This window comes from Podarcis gaigeae (genome assembly GCF_964106915.1).
Source record: "Podarcis gaigeae genome assembly, chromosome: 3".
NCBI classification, from domain to species: domain Eukaryota; kingdom Metazoa; phylum Chordata; class Lepidosauria; order Squamata; family Lacertidae; genus Podarcis; species Podarcis gaigeae.
In genome coordinates, this window is record NC_139680.1 from 46,524,360 (window position 1) to 46,541,241 (window position 16,882).

A 16,882-nucleotide genomic window follows, 5' to 3' on the forward strand; every position below is an offset into this window, starting at 1 on the left:
GGCTTACTTTAATATACAGACCTGATGACTCAATAGGTTTAGTCTTCAAAGGAATATTTCTACAATATAAGGGGAGATGGAGAAAAGAATGGAAAGGGCAAAGTGCAGCTTTCACAATGCTGCACAAGTCCATTTATTTAATGGTAAAAGAAAATGAAAGCCAGACTAATCAAATATAGTTGGACATGCCTTATTCTACTGAAGTATTTATCAAGCTTTTGTAACACACACCCCGTTAGCCAACATAAAAAAAAAAATCCCATGTTCCTCCTCAAACCTGGCTCCTGTAATTATTTTATCTGAATTTTCAAATGGAGTGATATGTTGTGACTTTCACATTTTTACTTATATTGTATGTATTGTTTGAAAACACTCACGCCGCCGCTCCCCTGCCTGAACCCCCCAATCTACTGGAGATATATTGGGATTATCATAAATATAGTTTTTTGCACTTCAGGATGTTTGTTTATTGCTTGCATGTGTTTTACAGTATTTATTTTAATCTTGTACGCTCTGCCTTGGTTAGGCTTCAAATGTATTTCTATTCTTTGTTTTGCCTACCTCATAGCAACTGTCACAACTGCGTTGGGCATTCCAGCAATCCTTTGTCTTGGATGGAGGGGAGGTGTAGTCTCTGCCTGCCCCTCCAAATGTATCCTGTTAAAGTGATCCAGGGGGAGTGGCCATGTCCATGTGCCCTGGTGGGGCCAGGGCCAAGGGAATTGCCCCACATTGCGGTCCCCGCGGGGGCCACCCTATTTGATATAATTCTTAGGAAGTCCCTGCCTGGGCTGACCTACGTGCCAAACCTCTTTCATCTGCGTTCAATACAGTTGTGGCCTGTTTCGATCCAAACCAGTCTATGTGGTCATTTATTTGTCTGCAGGTTGGGGACTGGGGAGCACAATGCCTGAACATGCAATTGAAATGAAAATAAACAAGTTGTATGATTCTGTTTAAACAGGGCCACTTTAAGACATATTGAGAAGTGAGTTTTTTGGTGCAAATTAGGACAAAATGTACTGTGCTTGGGGGGGGGGGAATTGCATGTACGTTTGGGAAAACTGAAAGAAGTATTTTGTTGCTTCAGGCAACTGTTATACTACAGGGGATATACAGTGGTACCTCGGGTTACATACGCTTCAGGTTACATACGCTTAAGGTTACAGACTTCGCTAAGCCAGAAATAGTGCTTCAGGTTAAGAATTTTGCTTTAGGATGAGAACAGAAATCGTGCTCCGGCGGTGCGGCAGCAGCAGGAGGCCCCATTAGCTAAAGTGGTGCTTCAGGTTAAGAACAGTTTCAGGTTAAGTACAGACCTCCGGAACGAATTAAGTACTTAACCCGAGGTACCACTGTACCACCTTTTTGGGGTGCAGAAAGAAGGAAGGCAGGGAGAAGATGAGTATGTACTCAGATTCCAGATTCCTTAAGAAACTAGACTGCAAATAGATTGCAAATATATTCCCCATTAATTACTGTTCAATGCCAATTCTAAGATGTTATGGTGTTGTACAAAATATATAATTATACAGTACAAACATAGGTTTGCAGCAAGTTCTAAATTATAATTCCTATTATGTACATTCAAATGCAACAACAGCATTAAAAAGTTTGAAACGGTCGGGTAGTTAGTTACACATATGAACATATGAATTGATACTTTATTTTTAAAAACATGACATCCTGATGCTTTTGAATGTAAAAGCACTAGAATGATAGATTTGATAGCTTCATCAAGATATCATGTTGGCTCCAACACAGAAGTGGAAACAGAAAATCAAGATAAGAATCAAATGAAGATAACATACATATACAAGCCAAAATAATGATGTGTATTGTCAAGTTACTATGAACAAAGTACTTTTATTGTCCATTGTGCACCTCAAATGCATCAATGCCAACAAATTCTGGAAGTATGCTGTGAATGCATATTCAATGAATAAAGGATTAAAGAGTCAGCAAATACTAAGACCACCAGCACAAAACTCTTTTGACTATAACTGCAGTCTTAATTTAGTATAACTTAAAGATTACTTAGATGACTGAAGCAGAATTATAACTTGTAATAAGTGCTTTCAAAAAGTAAGAATATTTAAATTGTAATTATTTATAATTAGAAAATTTATTACATCTTGGTTTTGTACACAGTTGGTTGCATTTCATGAAGGGAAACTACCGCTGGATTGTTTAAGCAGAAGACTAGATCTCTTCTAAAAGGTATTTTCAACTGATAAAATTGTTCCACTATTGGCCCAACACAGAGATAACTAGCCATGTGCATTGAATAAACATGGGGTGACGTAGGTTTGCAATAAAACTGGCTGCAATTGCAGCCAATAATTTGAGCCTGAAAATGAAACATGTGTATATGTGGATCTTCTGCCTGCACACACTTTAATAACCCATAAACAGGTGTATTTTCCATTGGCAGCAAGGAAGGTATTTACGCTTGCAGAACGCAAGCTGTCGTTACATCTGTGTGTAAGTAACTCCCAAAACAGATCAGGAAAAAAATATTTTACTAACCTTAAATTTACTAACCTTTGGTTAGTAACAGAAAGATGTGCTATTGCTGAAGTTGAAACTTTGAACAAAATTATTGTGACTGATGCTTTGGCAGTCACTGACTCAGGATGGAGGAAACTTACGGCATCCCCTCCCCCCCCGACTTTCGCTTAGATGACTCTCAGGACATCATAGTAGCAATCAGCATTCCAGGAGAGAGCAAGTTAAGTTACACATGATAGAATGGATGGTATTGTATTCCCACCAGACGCATTAAAAATCCTGAGGGATTAGGGAGAAGAGAAATGCAGTAAACTAGGAATGCATCTATACTAGCAGATGCAAGCTGTATTTATTAGCTACAGTCTTAAGTATGAAATGGCTGTCAACCAACAAAACTGACACTGTTGATAGAACATATTTCCCTTTGTGTTCCCTCAAAATCTGCTCTGGAACACTGAGGGATCCTTGGGACAGATCTGGGAGGGGGGAGGGGAAATCCTATGTGTGATATTGGATTGCTGTATACTGCCCTAAGATATATTTTTTTCTTGAATTTTTCAAACATGAGTACTTCACTGAAGTTACACTCTATTCTGTTTCTGAGGCTTAAGTCTTATCATCACTGATAAAAGAAGAAGAGAAACTTTACCTCTACTTTCGTTCGGTAGAGAATTAGACGTGTAAGGTTGCACAACTTGGCAATGTGATTGAAAGCCTGAGGTGGTAGCTTATCACAGGAGGAGAGATTTAATTCTTGAAGATTCAGACATGTCTCAGCAATGACCTCCAAGCAAGCCTCGTTGAGGAAATGACCACAAGACAACTCCAGCCGCACTAGTTCTGAACCACAAACCTTCAAGAATCTGTAAAAAGCACATTGTCATGTGGGTTAATTCAACAAGGAAAGAAGCGTCTTTGCTTACAGTAGTTTAAATTGGGGGGGCACCTGGATAAAGCCCAGTTATTTCTCTTGCCATGTTTTAGTAGCTTGAGAACAATGCTATGCATTCCTAATAAGAAGCCTTATTAGTAAAGCAACAGCTTAAACACAGAACTGAGGGGGGAGCATAACACCAGGGACCAAGAGAAAGCAGTTTAACCAGCCAAGAGAAGTTTCCTCACAGCTGCAAGAAGGAAAATTCTGCCATGGAAGCATCATGATACACCTAAACCAGAAAGCTAGAGCCCATTTTGTAAATTACAAAATTGGTACTCAGAAATGCTGCAATGTGTGCATACTGTGGGAATTCAATTGTAGCTTCTGATGTACGTACAGTCAAGCCTCGGTTCTCGAACGGCTTCCATTTTCGAACGTTTCGGCTCCTGAACGCTGAAAACCCGAAAGTAAATGCTCCGGTTTTCGAACGTCTTTCGGAACCCGAACGTCCGACGTGGCTTCCGCGTGAGTACAAGAAACTCTTGTAACCAATCAGAATCCGTGCCTCAGTTGTCAAATGTTTTGGAAGTCGAACGGTCTTCTTGAACGGATTACGTTCGACAGCCGAGGTTTGACTGTATACGCAAATAACCACACAGACATGTAATCATCACACATCACACATTACAGGTTATTGGGTTCACGCTTGGGTTTTAAGTTAATTTCTACACCAAAATGTCTCCTCTGAAAGCATTTTGTAACTTGTGAAGCAGTTATTTGTGTTCCAAAGGGTTCCCATATATCCTCACAGCATAGCATGTGCCCTAAGTCTAAATGCACTGAAATGCTTGCCGTTGTGAGGGACAGTAGTGTCAGGGAGACCCGAACTGCATGCACATCGTACATTTAAAGCACCCCCCTCAAGAATCCTGGGAACTGTAGTTTAAAAAAAAAAGTGTTTTGGGAATTGTAGTTCTGTGAGAGTTAGGCTACAGTTCCCAGGGTGTTCTGGAGGATAATGTGCCTTAAAATATGGTGTGTACGCAACCCGGGAAACAAGAGAATGATGATGACAGAAACTACTGTCTCTAGATTAATTGTGACACACCAAGAAGACAGTAAGGAAGGGACAGTGTCGGGATAAGTGAGTACAGGCACAAGGCACATCAAAGCTTATTTGGAGACCAGATCATATTCACAAAGTCCAATAGAGTAAAAGCAAATTTTCTTAGGATCTGTATTTATTACTGAATTTATTCTAATGCAGTTTTCCATTGATCAGAAGAAGAATCCTCTAGAAGTGCTAACATAGATTTTGTTTCATTAAATATTATTAGTATCAATTATACAATGGAATTGAAATTTTAAGACACATCAAGCCCTAGAATTTTGGCATCACATTATTTCATACACATTTTACATACATAAGAAGCATACTGTAGAGGCTAATTTTTGTAAAATTATTGTACTGCGAAATTTAAGACCATAAGACACCAAGCCAACTTTATTCAAGTAATGTGAACATCCTAGACAAATTCTTACATAAGCATTCCTTTAATTTTCACTCCCCCCAAATCCCCCCCACACAGAATAAATGTAAATAGATTTGTTGCATTGTCTTCACAATTTACAATGTTACATGTAAGAAAGGGATTGAAATCTCAACTTTTAAAGTATAATTTCTTTAAAATATAATTTCTTGCTCCCAAAACACTCAAATATTTTGCAGCAGCACAAACTTTATCCTGCTACAATTGACATTAGCAAATGTTAAAAACTCTGCTGCTCTTCTGATGCCAAATCAGAATTATCCGTATGTAATATGATTATGCACACCATTTTCTCGATTCACATGCTGTTCTTTCACTGACAGAGCAATATAAAATTATTCAAATATATATTACTAAATTTGATTTATTGTCCCAATCAGTATTTCCCAAACTCCCTTTTTAGCTCAAGCACAGAAGTTTAGCAAACTTAGTAATTCTCAAAAGTAAAACATGATGACATTCTTATATAGCCCTAAGGAGATGGACATTATCAATAAGTTAAATTACCTTCAGCTTTGCCTCAGGATGTTCACATGCCTGAAGCATTCTGTCCTCTCATGGTAATATATCCTTTGCTTGTCAGATTTCTTAGATCACTATTCTAATTTGTTCTATTTCCTTGGAGTTAATACATATTCTACCGATACTCAACATTTTCAGAAATATAAACAAATAGCTACCTAGCTATATCTTTAAAGGACTATAAACATAACCTAAAGTTTGGCCCCCAAAGGATAGAGATACTAGGCAAAGCTACCTCTTGGTTTTTTTCTACCTAAAAACTAAAATCCTGGACAACTTACTCAAGGGTCCACAAGCATCAATATACTGTAATAAGATGGGCTGAGGATTGCAGCCTAACAGTGTTCAACCAATGGGCTGGATCTAGGCTAGCCACAAGAGGAGCTCTGCCCATATAGCCCTTGAAAACCTGGACAAGCAGGCTGAGGGACCTTCAGAAACCATATGGGAGGTGATGTGGGGAACTGCAGGGGAAAGGGGGAGGGAATTGCTTCTGCTCCCTTCTCCCATTGAGCCCTTCCACATGTCTTTCATTTGCAAAAGGCAAGTCTACATCCAGCCCAATAACTTCTAGATGGACAATTACTTTTTAAAAAATATAATGTCTGACATAAAATTTGCTAATATTAAAAAAATGGATTAAAAATAGCAAACCACACTTTTAAATCAGTACCATACAAACAATTATAGCCCAGTCTTTCATGAGTTCCAGAATTTCCATTCCCCACTAAGCATCAAATAATATTTTTCTGCTCTGTCTATAAGCATCTTGGGTCATCATAATTCCTTAACCTGACTTCCCAATCTAGTAGAGAAGCTCCACGGGCGCGAGGTTACTACTATTACTGGACTGACCATGAGGACGTTGTATAAATGACGTTGAATATCTGTAAATAAAGCGAGTAATAAAGTATATGAATCAAAACTAATACGAAAGCCAGTATTTCGCTTGACTGGGTTAAAGGTTAGGAACTCAAGTTCTGCTGTCCTGGCTAGATTGCCTATCACAAAATCGAAAGGCTGAGCAAGATCAAAACCCACCCAAACCCTGGCACTAATATGTGGAACATTCTGGAACTCTTCTTGCTAGCTTCTCTGTTACTGCTAACCTTTTAGAAATGGCATTATGTTCCCAATTCTTCAGTGAAGCCTACCTTCTCTGACCCAATAAACATTCCTCATTTCTCTCAGATAGGTAATTATTGCCTTGATATAGGGATCCATAAACACAGCAGTGGCAAGTCACGGGCCTCGCTGCTTTAGTTATGGGTCCACTTACATCTCTACCACTGTCAAATATGGCTTTAGTGGCCAACTGTTTGACAGGTGGAAGGGAAATGGCATGGGATAAAATGGCAGAGACCGCAGAGAATTAGGCTGAACTTACCCTCAACCTTCACTCCAAGGAGAGAGCAACACTGCCTCTGACACACACAAAAGCCAGTTGTTAGAAATGTAGTTATGTGTCAAATTCCATTCCCCTCTGCTGCTGCTGCTGTAGAAACCCATACCTGTCCTACTTGAAAGGGGTGGGAAGCAGGGGTATGGGGATGATTCTCAAATATTTAGTACATCATGATTCAGAGCACTGACCTGCTAAAAGCAGATAGAGAAATGGTTCCTCTGTTTCCAGTCCAAGATAAATTCAGCCACTGGACAAGGATACAGCGAGACTGTAGGTATTCTAGAGCTGTGTCGTTTATTCTTGCCCAATAAGGTTGCAAACTGAGGTGAATGTACTGTAGAGGATCACAGCAGTGCTGATAAAGTAGCTTACATGTCTGCGATAGTCTACACAGATCTGGGACTGCAAGGTGACTCAAAATCAACTGGATAAGCTGAATTTAAAACACAGAAAAGAACATCACACCACTGTCCTTAAAATTACAATTTCCACTGCATTTGATAATATACCCCATTAGTTCACTGATTTTTAAAAAGTGAATACACTTAAGGGGAAAAACATTTTCTGTTCCTAGTCATTTTTCTATTTAGTGCTTCTTTTGTTCCTCTCTACCTTGCTTTTTAAAATACTTTACATAATTAAACTTCATTTTTAAAAAAACACCTGCTTTTCTCTCTTTATGGGTTTTTAAAACCATGCATTAACATAACAGAAGGTATTTCTGCTTTCAAGATTAAAAAAAACATCAGTTGAGTCCTTCTCTCTCTCTCTCTCTCTCTCTCTCTCTCTCACACACACACACACACACACACACAGCTTGCCCAACACAAACATACAAAATCAGCTATTTCATTATTTGGCATGATTATGTTCTTTTTAAGTTCCATTAATTTCTATCAGAGAGTGAAGCACATTATTAACTCCCTTCCATTGAACTTAATGGGGCTTGATTGTGTCCACCAAAAAATGCAAATGCCCTGAGATCTTTGGATGAAGGGTGGGATATAAAATAAATAAAATAAAATAAAAGTTAGATCTCTTGAAACCCTATAAATTAAGATACATGGGATATAAATATTAGAAATATTCTCCTAGTTATTCAGAATTTAGCCACATGACTTATATGTTGTCACATAGCCAAAACAAGAGTCAAGTATAACAACTCAAGTTCATATGAACAGAAAAATCAAGTTTGACATTAATATAAAAGAACCAAAATCCACGCTGAACTGTTTGCTCCAAATGCTGTCAGAGATGCACAATGGTTTTCGTTGTATTGTAAGCAAAACAGAAATATAGGATTTTCAGAATTGCAGACTGACTTATTTTACAATGACACCATAATATCCAATAGCTGCGCTGGTGATGGAGTAGGAATCAAGTCAGTCTGTGCAAGAGGCAAGTTTTCTTCCATACTATGTGTTATTGTGGTTCACGTAGATTGCACTGCTAGTATTTTTTGTTTGTTACAAAAATAGGATGAGGCTGAAATGCTTTGTATGCTGTTATTTGTGAGCCCACACACCAGCTAGTCAAAGAAGTACAAAGTGAATTTTCAGACTGCTAAATTGACGACATTCCTTGCTATTGCAGTGAAAATTGTAAAGGGAGGTTTTAAAGGAAAATAGTGTTCTTTAAAAGAGAACAAAATTATGCTTCTCATATTTCTCTACTATAACATGGTTAATAAGGATATGAAAAACTCAATAATGTCCCCTTTAACTAATTTCATTTTTAATGTATCTGATAATCTACACATCACTAACTCTGCATTAGAGATAAAAAAATCTTTTAACATGTCAGTATCAACACCAGAAAAGTTAATCCCACTTTAGACTAAAATTACACTTCATGATACCTGAAATGAAAAGGGTATAATGAAATGTCAGTAAGATTATGACATTAAGATGTAACTGAAGTACTTTTTTTTGCTTTTGATTAAACAAAGATAACAGCTTCCAAGCCTACAGGCTAATAGCCATTAATCATTACTACTTTAGAGTCTGGTGTCTTGTCAGAAATTTGCTCTGTGTGTGTGTGTGTGTGTGTGTGTGTGCACGTGCGCCCTAGCATAAAGCACAATTTGATACTATAATGAATAAGTGAGGAGACATGATGTGTTCAGAACGACTCCCAGAATGCTGTTGAATATCTGCTTTTAAAAACTAATCCTATAACATGCAGAGTCTCTTTCAAACCACTGTGGTTATTATGCATTACTGAAGAAAAATGGCAGCTGTTGTCCGTTTACATAAACGAAAAGAACTGTGGAGGGAATTTTGAAATATTTCTAGACTTGTATAAAAAAAAGGAAGAAATTGAAGAGTAATAGTTCCCAAAGTGAGATTGGTGTTATAGCCTTAACAAATGGCAGGGATTTAGAGCAGGGGTCAGCAACCTAAGGCCCGTGGGCCACAAGCGGCCCAAGGGGGTCGTTTAACTGGCCCACGAGCTGCCCCCAAACCGAGTCGCTCGGCGAGTCCCCACATGCTGCGCTAAACCAGAAATCACATCTGCACATGTGCAGGCGCCGAAAACATGTCTGCGCGCAATTCGGCCCATGGAGGGATCTCTGTTGGAGTGAACCGGCCCAGGCAAGGTAAACCTCGGTGACTACCTTTCTCTTTACAAGAGGGGAAAATATACATCCCCTTAATTTGGTTCAGTATGAATATCTATCAATCAGTTTTCTCCATAATCAATACTATACACCAAACATTGTATACAACAAACATTGTATTTGAATAATTTCAAAAATTATTTTGCATAGTATAACCAGCAAGGATAAACTATGCTTGCAAAGGTTATTTTCCGTAACAGAACAAAAGAAGAAAGCTATTTTCATTGGGGGGGGGGGTGGAGTTCCATTAACAACAGAATTTCAGCTAGCGTTTTGTTGAATTTTTGTATTTTTACAAAATATTATTTGGATTTGTTTAATACCACTTTGAGAAGAACTCATCATTTATTTAAAACATATCAAGAAAATGGGATTTTGTTTTTAAAAATTATGGGCAGATTCCAAAGGACTATGAGTGAAGCCATTACTAATCATGGATATGAAGCTATCTTGTACCCTTGTATCCTAATTGGTTATGGCAATTCTGCTTTAAAGTAAGAATCCCCACTCCTTTACCTCATAAGGCAATTTATCAAAGTATCCATTAGTTGTCCATTCCTTGAAGGCAGCCGCACTAAACTGCTTATTAAGGATGTCCATGCTGCAGCTGTCTTGCTCTCCATCTTCATCATCATCATCATCATCATCCAGATCATTCATATCAATCAATGACGTATTAAGAGAAAGCACAGGCCTCTCTCTCAAACCATGTAGTACTACTGCATCCAACTCGGTGTAGTAATCCAGAAGCGAACTATTCACTTCTAGACGAATTAGGTTTGTAGGAAAGTTTATCCGTTTGATACTAGGTGCAAACCGACGTGCCTGAGGTGAATTTACCTTGGTGGGTGGCTCTGACCAAAGGATTTCCCATCTACAAAAATAAAAGTATACATGTAACACCATTATTAGACAAAAAAATTTTTTTAGTATTGGTAATGAAATTAAGTTCAAGTTGATAAAAAATACAGCATGAAGAAGACTAAAAGGGGGCTGATATAAAATACTCTTAACTCTTCTGTCTCATAAAACTTAATAAGTATCTCACATAATAAAAAGGTTAGATAATATACTAACATTATTCACTGACTCTGATGTTGATTTCTTCTTAATATAGCACAATTTACACAGGTTTAGGAGGGAAAACTGAGAATGCACAGTGAACATGCATTTCAATAAGTGAACAATTAAAGGGGCTATTTAAAAAATTGAAGGTAATTGCAGATGAAGTGATAACCAACATATGTGTTTATGTGAGTGTTTTTCCAGACAATGGCTGTACAGAGCACACATTTTATGGCAGAAGATTTTTCTGAGCCTTGATGAAGAAGAAATGGTCTCCTTGGGATGCCAACTAGTACATGCCCAGTTTATGAAATCCACTATTTTGGAAATAAAACTTTAAAGATATTGTGATAGCTCAAAAAGATGGAATTCTGAAGCCATTTCAAGAGCTATTTTGCCCAAGGACTGGCTTTATAATGAAGAAGCCATTGGTAGTCCACTATGGTAACACACAAATGCCCACCATTAGGTTGAGAAGATTATGTTGAAATCCAAAGTTCTTCTGCCTTGAGATCTATGGATGAAGGATGGTGTTCAAATTTAGTAAATAATGATGAAACATGTGATGCAATGTTGTCATTCTTAAGAGCTACTGTTCAGCTCCTTGTCACCTATAGCAGCAGAGAAGTTTTTACAGCACAACAACTATAGGTCACATGCTGAATATATTGAGATGCCACCTAAAACAGAAGATTACAGGGCTATCATTGCCTAATTCTACCCTGGCCCCAAAAGCTATTTGGGATAATGGCTATATGGAAGCTCCATGTTCAGATATGGTATGGCACACTGAATATCATTTGCTGGAAAAGTTTATTGCCTTAAAGACCTGATGGTGGGCTTTATGGAGGCAACTGGTTAGTCACTGGGGAAATAAAGAAGAGGGAGTAGGTGGATCTTCTTATAATCTTCAGGACCTGTTGAAGACCAGCCAAGGAAGGGCTTGTGTCCTCTGTGCCTCTAACCCCACACCTTGTTGGTGGGTCTCAGCATCATTGGACCCTGTATGAAACATGTCTACATACATATTGCTTTAAAAAAACAACCCTTCAAAGCATGGTGACTAAACACCAACTTTGTCTGGATACCTATTCGGACATTTAGAGGGCATATGTTGCACTGTATGTGTAAATTAAGATTGATGTACTTATGTTTATTGTATTGTGAATATGAGCTGACTGTTTTGTTTTCTTCCCCCACTCTCTTTGTGTTGTGTTCCCCTACTCTTTCATTAATAAATTTGTGTGTGTGTGTGTGTGTGTATCACATCTCATTTCAAGGAAATGAAAAGTAAATTAATAAGTTGAATTACCTTACTTCAGCAGGCAGCGTTTGGGAATAAGGACTTGCAGAACATGCCAAAATCCTAACGACAGCACCAGGGTGATAGGTTTCCAGGACATGTATTGCTGTGGGATAAACTGGTTCATCAAAAGCAAGCTCTACATAGTCGTGACTATGGAAATTGGGTGGTGTCCTTGTGAAAGGTGACCGTGCGCTAGGACAGACTTCCCACCACGTTCCGTAAGTTCGAAATACAGCAGTCTGTGTGAAGTCACCAGAGCTAGGGTACACATTAGGAGTTCCAGCCAAATTCCACATGGTGTATGACATGCTGTTTTCACTACCATAATGGGAACTGAAATCCAACACTTCTTTGGCATATTGGACCACTTCGACATTGATAGGTAAGGCTCTGTTTGATTCAATAGCTCTCCGATTGTTCATAGGTTCGCCCCTTGTAGCTGTCCTGGCTCGGCGTCGAAGGCAAATGTAGTAAAACATGCTCAGAACTGTTAACATGGGAAATGCTGGTGATATCCAGATAGCTATTATCAAGTTGCTAAAGGTCAGGGATCCTCAAGAGACATGCATTGCTTCTTTGTGGGACGTCTGGAAAAACCAACAGGCACCTAAATCAAAACAAAAACAAAGAACAGTCAATACGAAAACTATTCAAGAAACAAAATTGCTTTTACTAGTTTGAGTTGGCCAGCCTTAAGTTGCCACTGCAACATTTGGGAAAAACAAGTTAGTAAAAGTTTCATTAAAATATTATTGTCTAACAAAATGTCTCATATTGCCTTAAAAACAAAGCTTGCAGACAAATCTTAATTTTCACTTCATTTTTTGCAGTAGTAATAGTGAAAAGGCATCCAATTAATTTCAGAATCATAACCTTGGCCGCTGTACTCAAAATAACATCATTTTGCATGAAAAGGCAGCATCACCGAACATGGACAGGTTATATAGCTAGGCTGCCCTGCAATCTCACACCTCATTCACCAAATGGAGTAGCAGATCACTGTGGTCCAAACGACATTAGGCTACATTGATCAAATCTGCCAAAAGCATGAATAAAATCCCCAAAATTAGAGAGATGCTATAATTGTTGCAGTAAATGCTAACAGGCTTCACGGCAAGCTACATCTGCTGAAATCCCCCTTCAATGTAACTATTAAAAGGTACAGAAACCCCATCCTCTTTTTATTTATGTCTGACTCTAGAAATAACTATTCTCCACACATTATTGAATTAAAGCAAGCAAGTCTATTGTTCCGCATGAATCTCTTTGCTAATGTAAATGTCTTATATTAGAAATCAGCATCTTTTGACGTAAGAATAATGCAGCTGACCAAAAACACCCTACTGATGGCATTAGTTAACATGCTCTGCAAGAGTTCCTTTCATGGGTAACTTTAATTTTGAAAGCATCTTCTGTGCTAACCAGATCTTGCAGTGCATCCCCAATGTCACACACCATGTTTTGACACACGAGGTGTATATTTTTAGGATTCACCTTAATTTTGTAATTGTCAGTTTTTAAAAGCTGTTTTCAATATTGTGTTTTCATATTGTAGTCCACCTTGGGACCTTAGGGTGAAGTGTGGGTTATTAGAAGAAGCAGAAGGAGGAGGAGGAGGAGAAGAAGAATTTGCACCTGAAAGCAGGCAAAGTATATAAATATGAGATGCACAGAATGGAGGCCATACTGAACAAATATATCAAGTTGTCACACATTTCAAACACCCAATAGAGTCACACTTAGTAAATCAAAACCTAGAAAAAATTAAAAAACACTTTATAAATTCAATATACAATAAATTTAATTAAAATTTTGTACCCCAAAATAAAAGTATAAAAGATAAATGAATAAAAATTGCTTTGCCATTGCCCAGAAATATTAACTTAAAGCAATGTTAATATAATTGAAGCACTTAAAAAAGATAATTTATACATATTAGTTTCAAATACATAATTACTACATTAACATAAGGAGGGAATGAAGCTACATTTTAATAAAAAGAACAAAAAGTTATGTGTTCAAAGTGCCTTAGTAATCCCAGAATTGTATTAACCTTGACAAATATACTTATGTACAGACTTATGAGCCAAGATGACCCCCAAATTAATCTTCTTGTCTCTGCTCTTAGCTGTTTATCTTCAGCGGCAAAGAGAAGTGCCTATAACCTGTTGAATCTGCAACAGGGATGATGAAATACTTCTTAAAATAGATCCAGTATTTGTGTAACAGACATTTACTCGAACATGCACAACACAAACCTAAATGTTGCCTGCATTTCAAAGGCAAACTATTTATTTTGCTGGAAAACAAAGCAAGAAGGTAGAGATAGCTTAATTCATTTCAACTCTATAAATTTTTAAAAGATATTTAATCTATCTTCTCAGAGAGAACTTTTTTTTTTGTTTTGACAGCTCCAGAATGGCGAGTAAAACTCCACTGTTCTACAGATTTATCTGTTCATGCTCAAGAACATAAGATGAGCCCACTGCACCCAAAACCTCTGTAGTTCAGGGTATTTTCTGTTTTCACAGTAGCCAAGCAAAACCCCGGTGCAAACTTCACAATCCAGACATGAGTGCAAGAGAACTCTCCCACCCGATATCCAGCAACTGGGATGCTTGCACTCCATTCAGTAGCTGAGCAGAGATTTCACCAGTGCCAACAGTCTACTCCATCATCTTCTGCTTCAAACTAGATGCTTTATTTATTTTACGTAACATGCATCATGCAAAACAGTACACCTGCCAGCAACCCACTCTGCTGGAGGGCCACTTCTACTAGGAAATGTCAAAGCCTCCAAAATGACTCCCACAAATGTCTCTTATTTACACCTTGTTTTCCCCTCCGGAACATGCTATAGAGAAAGTGAGTTGGACATCGCCCAAGAGTTCAGATTCAACCCAGTGGATGTTATTTGATTACTTGTAATAAGGTATGGTATAGTGGTTAAGGTGTCAGACTCTAACCTGTGATACTCGAGTTCAAAACCCCAATTCAGTTATAAAACTCAGTGGCTGACTTTGGGAAAGTCACTGTCTCTCAGCCGAACCAACTTGACGGGGTTGTTGCGAGGATCAAATAAGAAGAGCCTGAACTTCCCGTTTCCCCTTATAAATTCCCCTATCAATCTAAATTAAAGGCTACTAAATCCTCACTATATCTGTTCCCACCATCCCGAGACATTAGTTTCTTCTCAATTTTAACAATTCAAAACATTCCTGTATGTTCAGGTCCTGTAGAATTGTCCCTAACATGTGTCATTTGCACAACTTCATCCTTTTCTTCATAGACCATTTACCATGTCTTCTCCACACCGTACAAAATAACTGCTGAAATTGTCTTCCTCCCACCACTTTGTCACTGCCTTTTCCACTTCTCTCCTTTGGTATCCTCTCACTCCCTGCATTCATTCCAAACCTCATCAAATTCAAGGCTTTGCACAACCATCTCACTCACGCTACTGCAGGGTGGGGCAGGTTTTCAGGCTTCTTGGATCTACAGTAGTTTGGGTTTGTTGGTTGTTGTTGTTTACTAGAAATTCAACCAGTAAAGTGCAAATGGCACAGCATTAGAATTAAAGAACAGAGTGTCTTTTGAGCACATCTGGAAACTAAGGGTTCATTTACAGTATCAGAATTGAATAAAGCTAACAGTCCTTTTAACACAAAGTCCACTCCTGGCTACCTTATGTTTTCTTCACTACAGAAGCCTAATGAAAACCTTCCTGCTGTTGCTAAATGTCAAGTAGGTAACCTTTGGTGATCTACTATAAATCACCACCCCTAAACGCTGCGTGTAGATCCCGACCTGCTTCTAACCACTCCTACTCTATTGCTTTCCCGGAAGCCTGTTTTATTACTAGCCTAACCTCTCTCCCTCTCACACACACTTGCAGCTCAATAATAATAATAATAAAGCACTGCCACATCATTTAACGTAAACGCAGGAATGACCTCCAATAGGGAAAAACTACACGCAATTTTTAAATCATGAGGACTCAGGGGTAGGCCTTATTGAAAACCTAATCACAAGGTAGTTTTGGAGACACGTGTTAACAATCACAAATAACTTATTCCTTCGCCAAGATCTTGCCCGCTGTGGAATTAAAAAGAGCTCCTTCGCAAAAGGGCTTTATTCCGCCAAGGGGAAAACACTGCATTATTTGCAAAAGAAAGGACGGAGGGGAGAAGGGGACTCTGCCATCCGTTGGCCTTTTCTCAAGTCTTCTGATGCGGCCAGAGATAAGACAACTAGTGGCCTCGAAGCCCTCGCCCCTGGCTTCCAAAACCCCCATGCAAGCTACCAGGGCAGACCTCTGAGCAACAGGGGCGGCCGCCAGGTGCTGGCTCCGGCCTCGCCCTCGGCCAGAAAGGAAAAGGCTGCCCACCCATTTTCATGCTTACTGTTCAGATAATCTTCGCTCCGCTGCCCGAGCCAGCTCTGGGCAGCGGGACGCATTCGCGACCGGCGCCGAAGCTACCGCCGCCATCTTTGAAGCTGGCGGGCGCAGCTCACGCGACGCGCCATGACGCCTGCGGGGGGTTTTGCTCGCTCGCTCCTCCTTCCCGCTCAGTTCATCTGCTGGCAGCGGGAGCCCTACGCTTGCAGCGCTCTCTCAAGCATCGTTTCTTAAACGTTTTGTGACCGGTTTTGCCATGTTTGGGAGGCCGTGGCAATGCACACACACCCTTTTCTAGGAAATTTAAGTTTTTCCCTTGGCCTTTTATCGCCTTTTCTGGGCTGTTTTCTGGATAGTTTGTCCTTGCTCCCCAATCCTGCACAATCCAAATATTGGATTTCGTAACTACATTAAGCAGCCATTCAACTATTTCCTCAGCTACGCTTCATGTTGCATTGCCACTGCAATTTATTTTGAAATCCACATTTTGTGCGATCTTCGGTTCTGTGCCTCCAGGCCTCAGAAGGCACCCTGTTCTTTTTGACTGCCCAAACCCAGAGCCTTGATTCATCCTTAGCTGTGGATAATGTTGATATCAGCCACGGCGCAACCGTAAAAAAGGATTGA

General features: G+C 39.1%; 1 protein-coding gene across 3 annotated transcripts in view; it reads right to left on the minus strand.

The window, feature by feature from the left end:
- Window positions 1-16,390, minus strand: part of FBXL4 (F-box and leucine rich repeat protein 4) — a 28,782-nt gene extending 12,392 nt beyond the window's left edge. The window contains exons 1-5 of one of the 3 annotated variants that reach the window (XM_083731292.1): window positions 16,260-16,390; window positions 11,863-12,463; window positions 10,002-10,359; window positions 7,054-7,298; window positions 3,161-3,374 (exon numbers count right to left, since the gene is read on the minus strand). In XM_083731292.1, coding sequence (XP_083587418.1) covers window positions 3,161-3,374; window positions 7,054-7,298; window positions 10,002-10,359; window positions 11,863-12,353 — 1,308 coding nt within the window. In that variant the 5' untranslated portion in view covers window positions 12,354-12,463; window positions 16,260-16,390. Of the gene's footprint in view, window positions 1-3,160; window positions 3,375-7,053; window positions 7,299-10,001; window positions 10,360-11,862; window positions 12,464-13,350; window positions 13,492-16,243 lie in introns of those variants that run through there. The other 2 variants (XM_083731293.1, XM_083731294.1) reach the window with 2 other exon arrangements.
- Window positions 16,391-16,882: the final 492 nt, after the last annotated feature.